Source organism: Coregonus clupeaformis, chromosome 31 (genome assembly GCF_020615455.1).
Source record: "Coregonus clupeaformis isolate EN_2021a chromosome 31, ASM2061545v1, whole genome shotgun sequence".
Classification (NCBI taxonomy): domain Eukaryota; kingdom Metazoa; phylum Chordata; class Actinopteri; order Salmoniformes; family Salmonidae; genus Coregonus; species Coregonus clupeaformis.
The window spans coordinates 19,258,794-19,275,064 of record NC_059222.1 but is presented as its reverse complement, the minus strand read 5'-3'; the positions used below and the strand labels follow the sequence as shown (position 1 = coordinate 19,275,064).

The 16,271-nt window shown below is 40.3% G+C and overlaps 1 protein-coding gene across 12 annotated transcripts in view; it reads left to right on the top strand.

Moving 5' to 3' along the window:
• The window catches only part of LOC121547681 (neurexin-1a), a 558,882-nt gene that overhangs the window by 256,875 nt on the left and 285,736 nt on the right, over positions 1–16,271 (top strand). For 10 of the 12 annotated variants that reach the window (XM_041859072.2, XM_041859069.2, XM_041859068.2 and 7 more), the window contains 2 exons: positions 8,018–8,221; positions 12,790–12,816. In XM_041859072.2, coding sequence (XP_041715006.2) covers positions 8,018–8,221; positions 12,790–12,816 — 231 coding nt within the window. The remainder of the gene's footprint in view (positions 1–8,017; positions 8,222–12,789; positions 12,817–16,271) is intronic. The other 2 variants (XM_041859073.2, XM_041859066.2) reach the window with 1 other exon arrangement.

Below are 16,271 nucleotides of genomic sequence, written 5' to 3'. Positions count from 1 at the left end.
ACTAAGTCATGTTTTGCTGAGGGGTCAAATACTTATTTCCCTCATTAAAATGCAAATCAATTCATAACATTTTGGACATGTGTTTTTCTGGATTTTTTGTTGTTATTCTGTCTCTCACTGTTCAAATAAACCTACCATTAAAATTATAGACTGATCATGTCTTTGTCAGTGGGCAAATGTACAACATCAGCAGGGGATCAAATACTTTTTTTCTCTCACTGTAGGTTGTATTTTGCTTCCCCAGTGATTTTACCCATTCACCACTACTGTTGGAGACATAAGATATTCAGAGACAGAAGTCTGGAGAAACACTGGAGACATAAGATATTTAGAGACAGGGGTCTAGAGAAGCACTGGAGACTAGAGACATGAGATATTCAGAGACATGGGTCTAGAGAAGCACTGGAGACTAGAGACATAAGATATTCAGAGACAGGGGTCTGGAGAAATACTGGAGACTGGAGACATAAGATATTCAGAGACAGGAGTCTGGAGAAACACTGGAGACTGGAGAGATAAGATATTCAGAGACAGGAGTCTGGAGAAACACTGGAGACTGGAGACATAAGATATTCAGAGACAGGAGTCTGCAGAAGCACTGGAGACTGGAGACATAAGATATTCAGAGACAGGAGTCTGGAGAAACACTGGAGACTGGAGACATAAGATATTCAGAGACAGGAGTCTGGAGAAACACTGGATAATGGAGACATAAGCAGGCTGAATAATGAATGATGCCTGTGATCCAATTCTTGCTGTTTGTTATAAATGTTGAACATACATTTCTCCAAAGCCCCTTGGCGACTGTAATTCGGCGATAGTTGAATTGGATTGGGTGGATCGGGTCTGGTGTTACCGTAGGGGTGGCTGTTACATGCGGGTGACAGCTTGGCTAACCCTCTTGCAAACCTCCACTCAAGGGAGTAAGGGAGAGAGACGGTGGGGGTGGGAGCAGAGAACATGAAAGAGAGAGAAAGGGAAGAGCGAGAAGAGAGGGAGGAGAGGGACCTCAACCATGTCCCCCTTGTTAAGATTACTGCCTATTTTGTTTCTCTGAAGCAGTCTGTCCCTTAGCTAGGTGTTGCTGCCTCGTTCTTGTTCTTTTGTGAAAATCAAGAGAGCGTGAGGTGTCACATACACACTCTTACAAAACAGTGAGAATAAATGCTCACCATATTGTCCTCCACACCTCTTCCCCTCCTCCCCTTAACAGCTTCTGCTTGTCTTAACGCAGGCAGTGAGTTGGTCGCTACTTGCTCTGTTCCAGCTTCAATCCCCCTGCTTTATTTTGATATTAAACATGGTTGTGTGCTATTAAAGATTAAGTGAGTGCTGCACCACCATTGGATGTTTGACAGGTGCCCACTTTGCATTTGATAATGATGCTCTCACGTCAGATTTCATATTTCCACATCGTTCTCAACATTACTTATTTACGCCTGACAGCCTGTTATACGCATCTCAACAGAGATGACACCGTCCTGGTGCGTGTCCCAAATGGCACCCTATTCCCTATTTAGTGCACTACATTTAACCAGCACCTATCAATAGTAGTGCACTGTATAGGGAATAAGGTGCAATTTGGGACGCATCCCTGGATGAGATGCTATGTTTATGAATTTTTTCAGATTGTGATTTCACTCAGATTGTGATTACTTGTTTTTATCTAGCGCTGACAAAGGCCCAATGTTAGAGTACAGAGCACCATTATGTAACTCTATAATGCTCTGTAATTGTGAAAAAAGTCATAGGCATTCTCGACACAAGTAAACATCACATTAATCATTTGGATTGTTGCCTGTGGCTTGCCGTAGACAGAGAGGAATAGGAGAATGCCTGTGGTCGTTATGGTCATATGTAGAGTAGGATATATTCATACAAGTTTAGTTCAATAGAATGTACCACAGATGTATGAATATTAATACTATGACATGGCAATTTCACAGTTCATATGGACAATTAATCCAATAGGACATATGAAGGAAAAAAGTATGAGTGAGGAAGGAAAATGGATATTAACTTAGACATGGTTAGGGCCTGTACTGCACTGTACTGTACTTTACCTCAACTAGCCAGTGCCCCCGCACATTGACTCTGCACCGGTACCCCCCTGTATATATAGCCTCCCGACTGTTATTTTATTTTACTTCTGCTCTTTTTTTCTCAACACTTTTTTGTTGTTTTATTATACTTTTTTATTAAAAATAAATGCACTGTTGGTTAAGGGCTGTAAGTAAGCATTTCACTGTAATGTCTGCACCTGTTGTCTTCGGCGCATGTGGCCAATACAATTTGATTTGATTTGATTTGATACCTGGTACCATGTAGAGACAAATCTGAGAGAGAGAAAATGTAAGCAGACAGAGATGAGTGACTGGCAGAAACTTCTGCCAGTCACTCTCTCTCTCTCTCTCTCTCTCTCTCTCTCTCTCTCTCTCTCTCTCTCTCTCTCTCTCTCTCTCTCTCTCTCTCTCTCTCTCTCTCTCTCTTTCTCTCTATGTACCTTCCTGGAGTGACTCAAAGTGAATGCGAGATAGATAGTTACCATGGTGAAGAGGATAAAGGACTAGCCTTTTTGGCTGAGGTCAGAGACAGCGTCTAACTTCAAGAAAGTTTTTAGGAAAGTGGTGCGAAAAGGAGAAAATATCAGATTTGCGATGTATGTAAGTATAATAAACAATCCCATTGCAAAGTCGACCTGCATCTTATGTCTCCTTGCAGACTTCCACACACTGTCTAATGATACTGTCTTACTAGCCCATCCAAACAGCATGCATGTTGTAACGGGTCATATCTAGCAGTAATAATACCCAATCTTTATCCCATGTATACCCTCTATGTCAGAGGTAGTCACTAATATATCTGAGGGAGTGACTTTTGTGAAACAACCTCGCTGGGTGAGCCACCATATCCATTGGAAAAGGGGGGAAGGTTGGGGGGGTCACAAAGTCAAATTGATTCATACATGATGTCAAATGGATTCACAAATGATATTTAAGATAGCCTACTATTAACATGGATGATCAAGCTATTTCATTCTCTATTTTAGGACTTGGGGGTATCAGAAACAAATGTGTAAAAAATAATTGTATGAATCTGCCATTATTTCCATTATCTCAATAAAAGTTATAACGCAAAGATACGTCAAATCAGGTAGACTAATGCCACATTTCAGTCTGAATGAAGTATATTCTTTGGAGTAATTGAAATGCATCAGAAAGGTATTGGAAAGTTCAGGAAAACATCAGGGATGATGATGATCATTGCGCAATCTCTGCGTATGATCTTTTATGGAGACTCAATTCATTTCCCCTAGTCATTCTGTGCAAATTCATCACTTTCCCTTCTAACTAGTCCTGTGCAGCTTGTGTGTGTTGTAGATGGAAACACTTACGTGTTCCTGAGAGTCTTAGCGTTCAGGGATGGAGGTATAGTCACTAATAGCTCCAACCGTTCAGAAGCTAAAGCCCGTAGGTATATTATATTTTCAAGATAAAATCAAATGAAATTGTATTTGTCACATGTGCCGAATACAACATGCTTACTTACAAGCCCTTAACCAACAATGCAGTTCAAGAAATAGAGTTAAGAAAATATTTACTAAATAAACTAAAGTAAAAAAAAAAAGAAAAAAAAGTAACACAATAAAATAACAATAACGAGGCTAAATACAGGGGGTACTGGTACCGAGTCAATGTGCAGGGGTACAGGTTAGTCGAAGTAATTTGTACATGCAGGTAGGGGTAAAGTGACTATGCATAGATAATAAACAGTGAGTAGCAGCAGTGTAAAAACAAAGGGGGTCAATGTAAATAGTCCGGGTGGCCATTTGATTAATTGTTCAGCAGTTTTATGGCTTGGGGGTAGAAGCTGTTAAGGAGCCTTTTGGACCTAAACTTGGCGCTTCGGTACTGCTTGCCGTACGGTAGCAGAGTCTATGACTTGGGTGACTGGAGTATTACATTTTTTTATGTGGGCCTTTTGGGCCGGAAATCAAACGTTACCCACATAACCGCGGTTCTACGAATTAAGCATGCATGCACCACACACACACACACGCACACATACACACACACACACTTCACTTTAGCAGCCTGGCGGGAGACAGACAGTTTAGCGGCGAGCACTCGTTTGTCACCCTGCCCCTGTCACCTGCAGCGTACCCCAGGAGGGGAGGTGGCGAGGGGAGGAGAGGGGGGAGAAATTGGATTTGGGTGAGGGATTGTGTCGGAGCAGCGGTGTCATCCCATGGGGGATGGATGTGACATGGGGTGTGTTTGACGACGAACCCGTGGTGAGGTGGTGTGTGTGTGTGTGTGTGTGCGTGTTAACATTGGTACCCTATCCTATCATCTCCTCTCCTCTCATTCCTTACCTCTCTCTCTGTCTCTCTGAGGCCCTAATGGTTCTGTTATTGGGTTATGGTTTGTTTGGTTACTGGGAATGCTGTTACACCCCCTTCCCTCAGTGTTAAACAATCGGCCCAGCATCGTTGTACACTAAAAAAGGAGAGTTCCACAAGGGTTCGTTGGGAAGGTTGATGCTTTTATGTGGAACCATAACAACCCAAAGAATCCTTTGAGCCCTTCAATGGTTCTTTGCAATTCAAAAAAGGGTTATTTCCTCTGTTATTGTGCAAAGCTGCCATCAACACAAAGGGAGGCTACTCTGAAGAATTTAAAGTATATTTTGATTTTTGGTTACCACATGATTCCATATGTGTTATTTCATAGTTTTGATGTCCTCCACAATTCTACTAGGTAGACAATAGCAAAAATAAAGAAAACCCCCCAAATGAGCAGGTGTGTCCAAACCCTTGACTGGTACTGTACGTTATTAGAATATTTATGAAATGCACATTGTTCTAACATTTATTTTTCCTCGACTCCAACCACATTCGATGCACTGAACGGATGAGGGTAGAGCAATGTCCACACAAGGGTGCAAACCAAAAACACCCACAAAAGCACCGATGAAGGCCTTGAGGCCAATACGCAAGCCAAACAAAGAACAGCGATATCACAAACCACTTGATGTCTCAATGTACTCAATTACTGTATTGTGCATTGTTTTTCTTCATTGTGATGGAAAGTTTACAGGTACAAACCTAGATGACCAGCCTAGGTACAATACAGTAATGTACATTTACATTAAGTGGTTTGTAAGGATGTAAGTGTTTTAGGACAGGGTTTTGTTCTTTCTGTATTCCATTAGAATGACAATCACAGAGAAAGGGACAGGGCAACAACTCTTACAATTCCAACTATTGAATCCTGCAAGATACTGTTCTTAGTTATACAGCTACCTTTTTGCCTGTGCTACAGACGTCTATATCTGCCCGCTAATACTAGTAAAGGCCCAGTGCACTACTTTCGTAATATTATTATATATACAGTAACAGTCAAAGTTTGGACACACCTACTCATTCAAGGGGTTTTCTTTATTTTTACTATTTACTACATTGTAGAATAATAGTGAAGACATTAAAACTATGAAATAACACATATGGAATCATGTAGTAACCAAAAACGTGTTAAACAAATCAAAATATATTTTAGATTTTAAATTCTTCAAAGTAGCCATCCTTTGCCTTGATGACAGCTTTGCACACTCTTGGCATTCTCTCAACCAGCTTCACCTGGAATGCTTTTCCAACAGTCTTGAAGGAGTTCCCATATATGCTGAGCACTTGTTGGCTGCTTTTCCTTCACTCCACGGTCCAACTAATCCCAAACCATCTCAATTGGGTTGAGGTCAGGTGATTGTGGAGGCCAGGTCATTTGATGCAACACTCCATCACTCCTTCTTGTTAAAATAGCCCCTACACAGCCTGGAGGTGTGTTGGGTCATTGTCCTGTTGAAAAACAAATGATGAGAGCCAGTTTCATCATAGCGCTTGATGGTTTTTGCGAAAGCACTTGAAGACATTTCTTGAACTTTTCCGTATTGACTGACCTTCATGTCTTAACGTAATGATGGACTGTCGTTTCTCTTTGCTTATTTTAGCTGTTTTTGCCATAATATGGACTTGGTCTTTTACCAAATAGGGTTATCTTCTGTATACCACCCCTAACTTGTCACAACACAACTGATTGGCTTAAATGTATTAAGAAGGAAAGAAATTCCACAAATTAACTTTTAACAAGGCACACCTGTTAATTGAAATGCATTCCAGGTGACTACCTCATGAAGCTGGTTGAGAGAATGCCAAGAGTGTGCAAAGCTGTCATCAAGGCAAAGGGTGGCTACTTTGAAGAATATAAATATAAAATATATTTTGATTTGTTTAGCACTTTTTTGGTTACTACTTGATTCCATAAGTGTTATTTTATAGTTTGATGTCTTCACTATTATTCTACAATGTAGAAAATAGTAAAAATAAAGAAAAACCCTTGAATGAGTAGGTGTGTCCAAACTTTTGACTGGTACTGTATATTCTTTACAATATATTTTTGTATTCATATTATTATTATTATTATTTATTATTTTTTTGGGGTGCTGCAGCACCCCCATCACCCCTACTTCCCGTGGCTATGTTCTTTATAGAACCATTCTCCACAAAGGTTTTATGGAGAACCATAAAAAATACTTAAATATAGCTCCAAAAAGGGTTGTAACCATTATAGAATGCTTTTTTGGTGCTATATAGTCCAGTGTAGCTCAGTTGGTAGAGCATGGCGTTTGCAACGCCAGGGTTGTGGGTTCGATTCCCACGGGGGGCCAGTATGAAAAAAGGAAAGTATGCACTCACTAACTGTAAGTCGCTCTAGATAAGAACGTCTGCTAAATGACTAAAATATATAACCTTTTTTTAATGGTTCATTATAGAACCTTAGTAATATGTTTTTTATAGCACTATACAGGTTCCCTTTAGAACCTTATGAGAATGGTTCATTATAGAACCTTCAAAAAAAGGTTCCATACTGTATAGCACCAAAAAGGGTTCCACTATGGTTACAAGCCAAATAACCCTTATTTGGCACTATATAGAACCATTTGTTTTTAGTGTGTAGAAAAAACAGCTGCCTGGGTTCAAATACTATTTGAAATAATTTCAAATTCTTGAGCCCAAGACATAACCGTTTCCCTGTCTACATAGCCCCTGTCTTCTATTTGTCTCAAAGTTCATTGACCATTAGAATGGTGTTGTGGTTTTGCTCTGACGGCAAAACCCTGTAAGGCTATCTAACCGTGTCTCCAAATGGGTCCAAGAGGATCTCTTCAGTCTGAAGAGCCTTTGAGACTGTTTATGTATTCAGTCAAGGTCTTGTCACTTTCAAATGCATGTGGTGGATGAGCATGGACTTGGAAACACATTAATATGTACTGGTTGGTGGGAATCTGGGACTGTGCCTGAGAGTTCTTGATCCAAGGCACTTGGTATAAGCAGCTACAAACATAGCCCATGTCGTGTGTGTTGCGCGCGTGCGTGTGTGTGTGCGTGCATGCATGTGTGTTGGAGAGCGTTAGCAAGCATAACCTTATGTTTTAATAATAACATTTACCATAACACTGCGCCACATATGGAAACTGAGAACAAATCAATGAATATTCATGGTCATGAAATGCTCCCTAGCGTTTAGAGTGAGATTATGTGTTGCAATTTTCTCTGAAATCGCTACTCTCAGTTACAGTACTGAAAATTGTATGTTTATTTTCAAGCAGAATTGAGAGTTGACTTACTTCGATTTTACAATATAGTAAATGTCTGTAGCTCACCTAGTTTATTCTCTAACATGTATACTTTATGATTTTACAATAAAGCGAATGTCCATCATATCTCAACAATGTATTTATTTATCTCTCTTCTCCTCCTCTCCTCTCCTCACCCCTACTCTCCTCCCCTTCCATCCCCCTCTCTCCTCTCCTCTCCTCACCCCTATTCTCCTCCCCTTCCATCCCCCTCTCTCCTCTCCTCTCCTCTCCTCCCCCCTACTCTCCTCCCATTCCCATTCCCATCCCCCTCTCTCCTCTCCCCCCTGCTCTCCTCCCCTCCCCTCTCCTTTCCTCTTCCCAGATGCAACCATCCTGAGTTATGACGGCAGTAAGTTCATGAAGATCCAGTTGCCGGTGGTGATGCACACGGAAGCCGAAGACGTGTCGCTGCGGTTCCGTTCTCAACGGGCATACGGCGTGCTGATGGCCACAACTTCACGTGACAGCGCTGACACGCTGCGCCTGGAGCTGGAGACTGGCCGCGTCCGCCTGACGGTCAACCTAGGTAACGCCACGCGGCGTGGTATAGCCGCACGCCACACAGTTACAACAAAACTCACATGGTGCGCATAGCCTATGGATGAAATGACCACAACAAAGACATAGCTGAAGATGACTCACATAGGTTCATGACTCACATAGGTTTATGACTCATATAGGTTCGTGGGTCACATAGGTTCATGGCTCACAAATTTGATATAATACTATCTAACCTTTAGCAACCTTGTCATCCTGAAAACAGACAAACACACATTACGTCTATGTTACACTCACACTCTATCCTGTTAGCTATTGATATGCTGATGATATATATGATATGCTGATGATATATATGAAATGCTGTATATTATGTTGAATAGAAGGGGATGGTATAGAACCCTTCAGTGGCCAGAGTCTGCGGCTCTCCGCTCACTGCCAAATGAGCACGCTGTTGTTTTGACCCAGCAGGGAATGCTCTCTGCCCTACCCCACCCTACCCCACCCCTACCCTACCCTACCCCCTACCCCCAAGTGACTTACAGAACTGTGCATTTAGAGCATACATTGTTAGTATGTCTTTGTGATCTCAGTGGGAATTGAACCCATGACCTTGGCATTGCTATAGCCAGGACCATTAGCTAAATATAAGCCATACTTCCCATTAGCACCAAAAGCCAAATATACTGTAAACCCCATACCTGTTAGCCCCGTACATAAAACATCCAGACCACCAGCTCACCTACTGTCCATACTGGCTGGCTATGGTCCCTGTTTTATATGGAACCTTAATTCCATTATAGCCGTGGAACTTAATTACTGGTGCCCCTTTGAGGTCCCCTTTGACTATACTTACTTTTCTGGCGGAGAAAAGCCCTCAGCCTTCTACACTCACAGGTCTGAGGTCTGTGCTCTGTAACAGTGGTAAGAGTGGTGTCTAATATCTAGGAGTGTCCCTCCCATAGAATTAAATAGACCTGACCAAAATGTATGCCATTATCAGCACGTTCTAGAGCTATGCAGGTCTACGACATCATCTAATTTAGTGTATTACATGTCTCTATGGTTTCTCCACTCTCTCTGTAGTCTTATACACATCACAGACAAATCAAATCAAAGTGTATTCGCCACGTGCACATTACCACAGCAGGTCTAAACACTACAGTGAATTGCTGACTTGCAGCTCCTCCTCAGCAGTGCAAAATAAATGTGAAGTAGCACAGCTAATCAATAGACAATAAGTAGATGAATAAAAATAAAAAGAGCACAACAGTCGGTAAAAAAGACAAGGTCATAAAATAGTTAATAAAAGAACAAGGTCAGACTGTTGACCGACAGAGCCTTCCCCAGAGCTCAATTACATTTTAGTCATTTAGCAGACACTCTTATCCAGAGCGACTTACATGAGCAATTAGGATTAAGTACCTTGCTCAAGGACACACCGGCAGTATTTTCACCTAGTCGGCTTGGGGATACGAACCAGCAACCTTTCGGTTACTGGCCCAAAGCTCTTAATAAGCTAGGCTACCTGCCTAGGACAAGGCTCCAGTCGACTGTTTATGAGAGACCGAGCCAGTCAGCTGTTTATGTGAGACCGAGCCGGTCAGCTGTTTATGTGAGACTGAGCCGGTCAGCTGTTTATGTGAGACTGAGCCGGTCAGCTGTTTATGTGAGACTGACCCGGTCAGCTGTTTATGTGAGACTGAGCCGGTCAGCTGTTTATGTGAGACTGAGCCGGTCAGCTGTTTATGTGAGACTGAGCCGGTCAGCTGTTTATGTGAGACTGAGCCGGTCAGCTGTTTATGTGAGACTGAGCCGGTCAGCTGTTTATGTGAGACTGAGCCGGTCAGCTGTTTATGTGAGACTGAGCCGGTCAGCTGTTTATGTGAGACTGAGCCAGTCAGTTGTTTATGTGAGACTGAGCCGGTCAGCTGTTTATGTGAGACTGAGCGTAGCTCATAGAGTGATGAAAGTGCAAAAAAACTATGAAGAGATATATTAATATTTATTGTTGTATAAAACACTTTGCCTTTTGTCTGCATGCCCAGTTCTCAGCGTGATAGAGATAGAGATAGAGAGTGTGTGTGTGTGTGTGTGTGTGTGTGTCCGTGCGTGTCTGCGTATGTGTGTCTATTTTCTCTCCTCATGGAGCAACGTAGAGAATCCGCCTCTGGAAATGTTAGATATCTCCCAAACCGGGCATGGCTGTGGGAAATGATAGCCATCTATTTCTCCTTTCCGCCGGTTAAACAGAAATGGGCTCTCTAAACAGAGGCGTTTAGCGGTGCATACAAAGGAGAGGGCATGGGATTGGCACTACTTTCTGTCTGTCTGTCGACCACAGGGAAGCCTGTTGCCGTGGCACCCAGGGCGACAGCGCCTCACACTGACAGGGGGCTGACAACCCACATCACCACGGTTACAGGGCTGATAACCCACATTGCCTCGGTTACCATAGATGTCTTCTGAAATCTGATCTGATGATGACAGCCAAGATGTTTTTGTTTACATTTTACCTTTTGATTTCTTTTGGACATATTTGTATTCTTTCTTCGCTTGGTTTCACTCGGTTCCCTCTTGCCCTTAGATCGCTAGGTCTCCCTCCTCCCTCTGTCTTCTCTCTCTCCCCTCCTCCCTCAATCCCCTCTTTGTTTGAAATGCAGAGCATTTCCTGTGTGGGCTGGCTGGCGTTGGTCTTTGGCTGTTTGCGACCACTTTTCTGCTGTGGTTGACGACACACGACTGGCAGGGCCACATGGGTAGAATGTCTGGGTCTGGATACGGTCAGCTCTCTCTTCTCACAGCACAACACCGACTCACTGTATATAATCAGAGAGAGAGAGAAAGAGAGAGAGGCTGGATAGCAGCAACAATATGTAGTTGTTTAGAAATAGTAGCAGTATTAGTATACTAGTAGTAAAAGTAGTAGTTGTAGGTCCACATAATAATACTAGTAGTAGTAGTAGTAGTAGTAGTAGTAGTAGTAGTAGTAGTAGTAGTAGTAGTAGTAGTTGTAGGTCCACATAATAATAATAATAATAATAATAATAATAATAATAATAACAATAAAAATAATAAAAATAATAATAATAATAATAATAATAATAATAATAATAATAGTAGTAGTAGTAGTAGTAGTAGTAGTAGTAGTAGTAGTAGTAGTAGTAGTAGTAGTAGTAGTAGTAGTAGTTGTAGGTCCACATAATAATAATAATATTAATAATATTATTAATAATAATAATAATAATAATAATAATAACAAAACTAATAATAATAACAATAATAATAATAATAATACTAGTAGTAGTAGTAGTAGTAGTAGTAGTAGTAGTAGTAGTAGTAGTAGTAGTAGTAGTAGTAGTTGTAGGTCCACATAATAATAATAATAATAATAATAATAATAATAATAATAATAATAATAATAATAATAATAATAATAATAATAACAATAATAACAATAATAATAATAATAATAATAATAATAATAATAATAATAATAATAATAATAATAATAGTAGTAGTAGTAGTAGTAGTAGTAGTAGTAGTAGTAGTAGTAGTAGTAGTAGTAGTAGTAGTTGCAGGTCCACAATAATAATAATAATAATAATAATAATAATAATAATAATAATAATAATAATAATAATAATAATAATAATAATAATAATAATAGTAGTAGTAGTAGTAGTAGTAGTTGTGGTAGTAGTTGTAGGTCCACATAATAATAATAATAATAATAATAATAATAATAATAATAATAATAATAATAATAATAATAATAATAATAATAATAATAATAATAATAATAGTAGTAGTAGTAGTAGTAGTAGTAGTAGTAGTAGTAGTTGGTAAAATGTCAAATCATTACAATCATTACAGAAGGTGTTCTGTAAGAAAAGCCTCACCAATGACATCATGCCTGACATTCAGTATGCATCCTTTGAATTGGTTAAATAAGGCCACTGGACAGTGGTCAAATTGAGGCATGGTGTCTTTGAATGCCCTATCCTACGTCTAAGATGTTAGACCACCCAGCATCCCTACCGGGTGGCCCAGCTCGACCATGACCATGTTCCGATGCTCTCTTATTGCAGATGTCATAAGTCAAAACGTAACCACCTCCTCTGTCAAGGAGTCAATTTTATTTGGGACTTTTACCAGGAAATGTTTAATTAAAAGGTTAATAATGTTTTGTTACTTTCCAGTTGAAATAACATTTGAATCTACAAAACGTCGACACAAAATATTCAAGCTTTGATCAAGTGATATAGGTTGGTCAGCCAAGGCCTTCCGGTTCAGCCACATGTACAACAACCCAATAATATAGCACTGTGAAAGGCCCTTTACTGACATAAACAACTATATAACTAACTAATTTGATTGGCATTGTAAAGTAGCAGTTACCATGCTCTTCCTACCACACCCCAGCAGCTCTTACCTGAGCCAGGTGTGGAGGGGGAGAGGGCCATGGTGGAGAGCATCATGGTGTGGTCCCTGGGTCCGTGTGTCGTCCCCAGAGGGGTGGGGTGTTATGCTTTAATATTGTCTGCAGCTGTCACAGTGAAGGATTTGACATCTCATCTATTCTCCCCCATCTAGACTGTATCAAGATTAACTGTACTACCAGTAAGTAAAGACTGCTCACATTTACTACTCTACTCTTTTACTGTTACTCTTTGATCTGTATTCACAATGTTGGCTATTCATGAATGTATATCCCTCTTTAAACAAACGACACCTATATATAAATGTATGTTGTCTAAATTCATGTGTACCAGAAAGTAGACTATTTAGGTACAAGCTATATAGATGTCATATGTTTTACATTATGATTTCAGACCAGGTTGACAAAGATGTGCAATATTTAATATGTTTTCCCCCAACAGCTAATGGTGAAAAATCACTATTTAAAAAATGCACATTACCATTATGATTCCAATCAATTTCCTATACCTGAGATATACATATTATATATGATATAGACCAGTACAGACCAGTGCATTGCATACAGACCATTTTGTGGGAGATAATGGACTGTGCAGTATAGTATGTTCCGCGCCTCAGTCATGCAGTGGGAATCTGCATCCGCTCTCCTACAGAGTACTGACTGCTGGAGAAGGGGAGGGAGAAGGGAGAGGATGCATGGAGGGAGGGAGGGGTTGGAATTAATGAGCAGCCCCCAACATGGCAGTCAACAGTGATTTTTCACAATCTGTTGTCTCTAATTACCAGCCTTGATGACGCTCCTAAATTCAAACAGACTGATATAAAACGCATGCTTTGGAAACAGAGGTATTTTAGCCACGCATGATTTCCCCCCTGTTCCCTTATTTTCACCTTTCTCTGTGTTCGTCGGTCTCTTCTTTTCTTTCTTTTTTATTTCTTTCTTCCCTCAGTCTATCTTGGCACCTGGCAAATTGATGAGGCTTTTCAAAGTGGAGAGGAAATACGGAGTGCGATTTTATTATTCTCATTAACCTGCCTCACAGAGCAGAGAGAAAGGGATGGAGAGAGTAGGACTGCCAGGAGGGAGGGAGGGAGGGAGGGAGGGAGAAATGGAGAGGGTAGGGAAAGAGATAGTGATGGAGAGAATTGGACTGCTAGGAGGGAGGGAGGGAGGGAGGGAGGGAGAGAGAGAGAGAGAGAGAGAGAGAGAGAGAGAGAGAGAGAGAGAGAGAGAGAGAGAGAGAGAGAGAGAGAGAGATAGTGATGGAGAGAATTGGACTGCTAGGAGGGAGGGAGAGAGAGAGAGAAGAGAGAGAGAGAGAGAGAGAGAGAGAGAGAGAGAGAGAGAGAGAGAGAGAGAGAGAGAGAGAGAGAGAGAGAGAGAGAGAAGGGGGATATATGAGTGTAGAGCTACACAGGCTACATTGCAATATTTTAGGAGGAAACTTGTCCTTGTCCTTGTATTTATAATTCAGGGACATTGATGAATTAATGATGGAAGAAGAGTCCTCAAGAGTCAGAGAAGATGAGCCTTCCTTTCCTGTTGAACGTACTGCATACTGCATACACACTATATCTCTAGGGTTTACCTTCACTTCCATCACACCCACTATCCTCAACTGTTAGGTTATGGAGAAACACACTCCCAAAAACATTAAATAGTAAGCTCTCTCTCCTCCATCCAGATTGTCTTATTCCATTCTGCATCCAGTTCTCTTATTCTTTGGGGGTATGGCTGAGTCACACGAATGGATACAATATTTGATAGGGTACATATGAATTTATGTATAAACGCTGGTGTTATAGGAAGGTCTGTGTATAGGGGCATCAAAAATAATTTACACATACATGGTTTGCAACAACAGTTAGGCTATTATATAGCATTACCCGTGAATTCCAATGGTGATTTTTTTATACCTATCTATGTGCTAAATAGCATTTAATGCAACTAAGAATGCTGCATCCATTGATCGAAACATTCCATACGCTTTCCGTCCTTAAGCACAGTGCTTAAAGGGTATTTTTTGTTCAATCACAATGTGGAATCACAACTACAGTATAATCTCGGGATACATTGAACATCAAACAACCCTATAATGTAGTGCCTTCCACACATATGCATTCTTGCACATACCAATAAATTCCCATCACTCAACAAAGCTGTCCATAGATTGATGTCTTTATTTCAAATACAGCACTAGGATCTAAGTGTAGGTAGCTAATCTAAGCAAAACATTCACACACATACACAAAAGCAGAAAAGGAAATGGATAGTGGAGATATATTATTTAGTAAATCACTTTTTTTTTAACCATTTAAAGCGGCAATCAGCAGTTGCTACATCCATTTTTGGTCTTAGAAATTAATGAAATGTACCCATTGATTCTTGAAAAATATAACTTATAAAGCCTCATGAGCTTAGTTCAACTGTCATACCTCATTAGTATAAACTTGTTTTACTCCAATGTTTGTTAACAAAGTAAATGTAAACAAACACACATCAAAACATGGTTAAAACTATAATCTATAATCGTGGATGGTCAGTCCTTGCATCCATAGCTCTGTCTATGAGTCTATGGTTACATTTCACCAGCCCCATCCCTCAGCTTTTTACCGAAACAGGGGTGGGGAGTAGCTTTGTTATTGTTTCAACTGCTGGTTGCCACTTTAAAGTTCTTGTTCTTGCTCTCTCTCTCTCTCTCTCTCTCTTTGATGCACAGTCATTTCACAGTGTTTGTTTCATGTAGCTAGAACAGAAGGGGTAGTATGGTTATGTGATAAAAGAGAGTTTGCTGCTTTATAAGTGAACATACTTTGATTTAAAACTCTAAGTCTGCATTTACACAGGCAGCCAATTCTGATCTTTTGCCCAATTATTTGTCTTTTCAACAATCAGATCAAATCTTTTACCAATAATTTGGCAAAATATCATAGTTGTGCTGCCTGTGTAAACGCAGCCTGAGGCACTTAAATAAAATTATCTCCACCTGAATAGCAGGAGTCATTGAAGCTCGTTTTGCACTACCACTGTTGACTGGCATGTTGACTTCATATATAAGCCATGCGTGTGTGTGTTTGGCACACATTATTCAGAAATGATGTGAGACATGACTTGTGATGATTGAGGCTTTGCTGACATTTGGGAATGAGCCAATAAAAGTAGATCATCATCCTGAAGAATAAAAGGAAAAGAGAAGAAGAGAAAGTTGCGTCGACTCAGAACCTAATTGTGTCTGAGGATTTTTTTTAAATGTAAGTTCCTGAAAAGAAAATCACCAAACACCAATGCATCATTAAAACTCTGTTCTAGCTACATACAGTTACCATATTCTACTTGGATAGAGTAACCATTCCACTTCCAAGGATTGTTTTTCCTTTCAGGCCGTTCTTTTTTCTCTCCTTTTTTTTTTTTTTTTAACCACTTAGTTATTTATTGTGTTAATTAGTGTTGTCAGTTTGCGGCATCTTGGGTCAGCTTTGTGGAGGACTGACATGTTCAGAACAGACTCAAAGAAAAAACACACATAGAGCACAGACTCAAAAAACACATCAATGTCAATTAGGGGTCCTCGGCTCCCATCCCTCGGGCATCCTCAGCTCTGCCTGAAGAAACCGCTGCCACTTCAACTTAAACA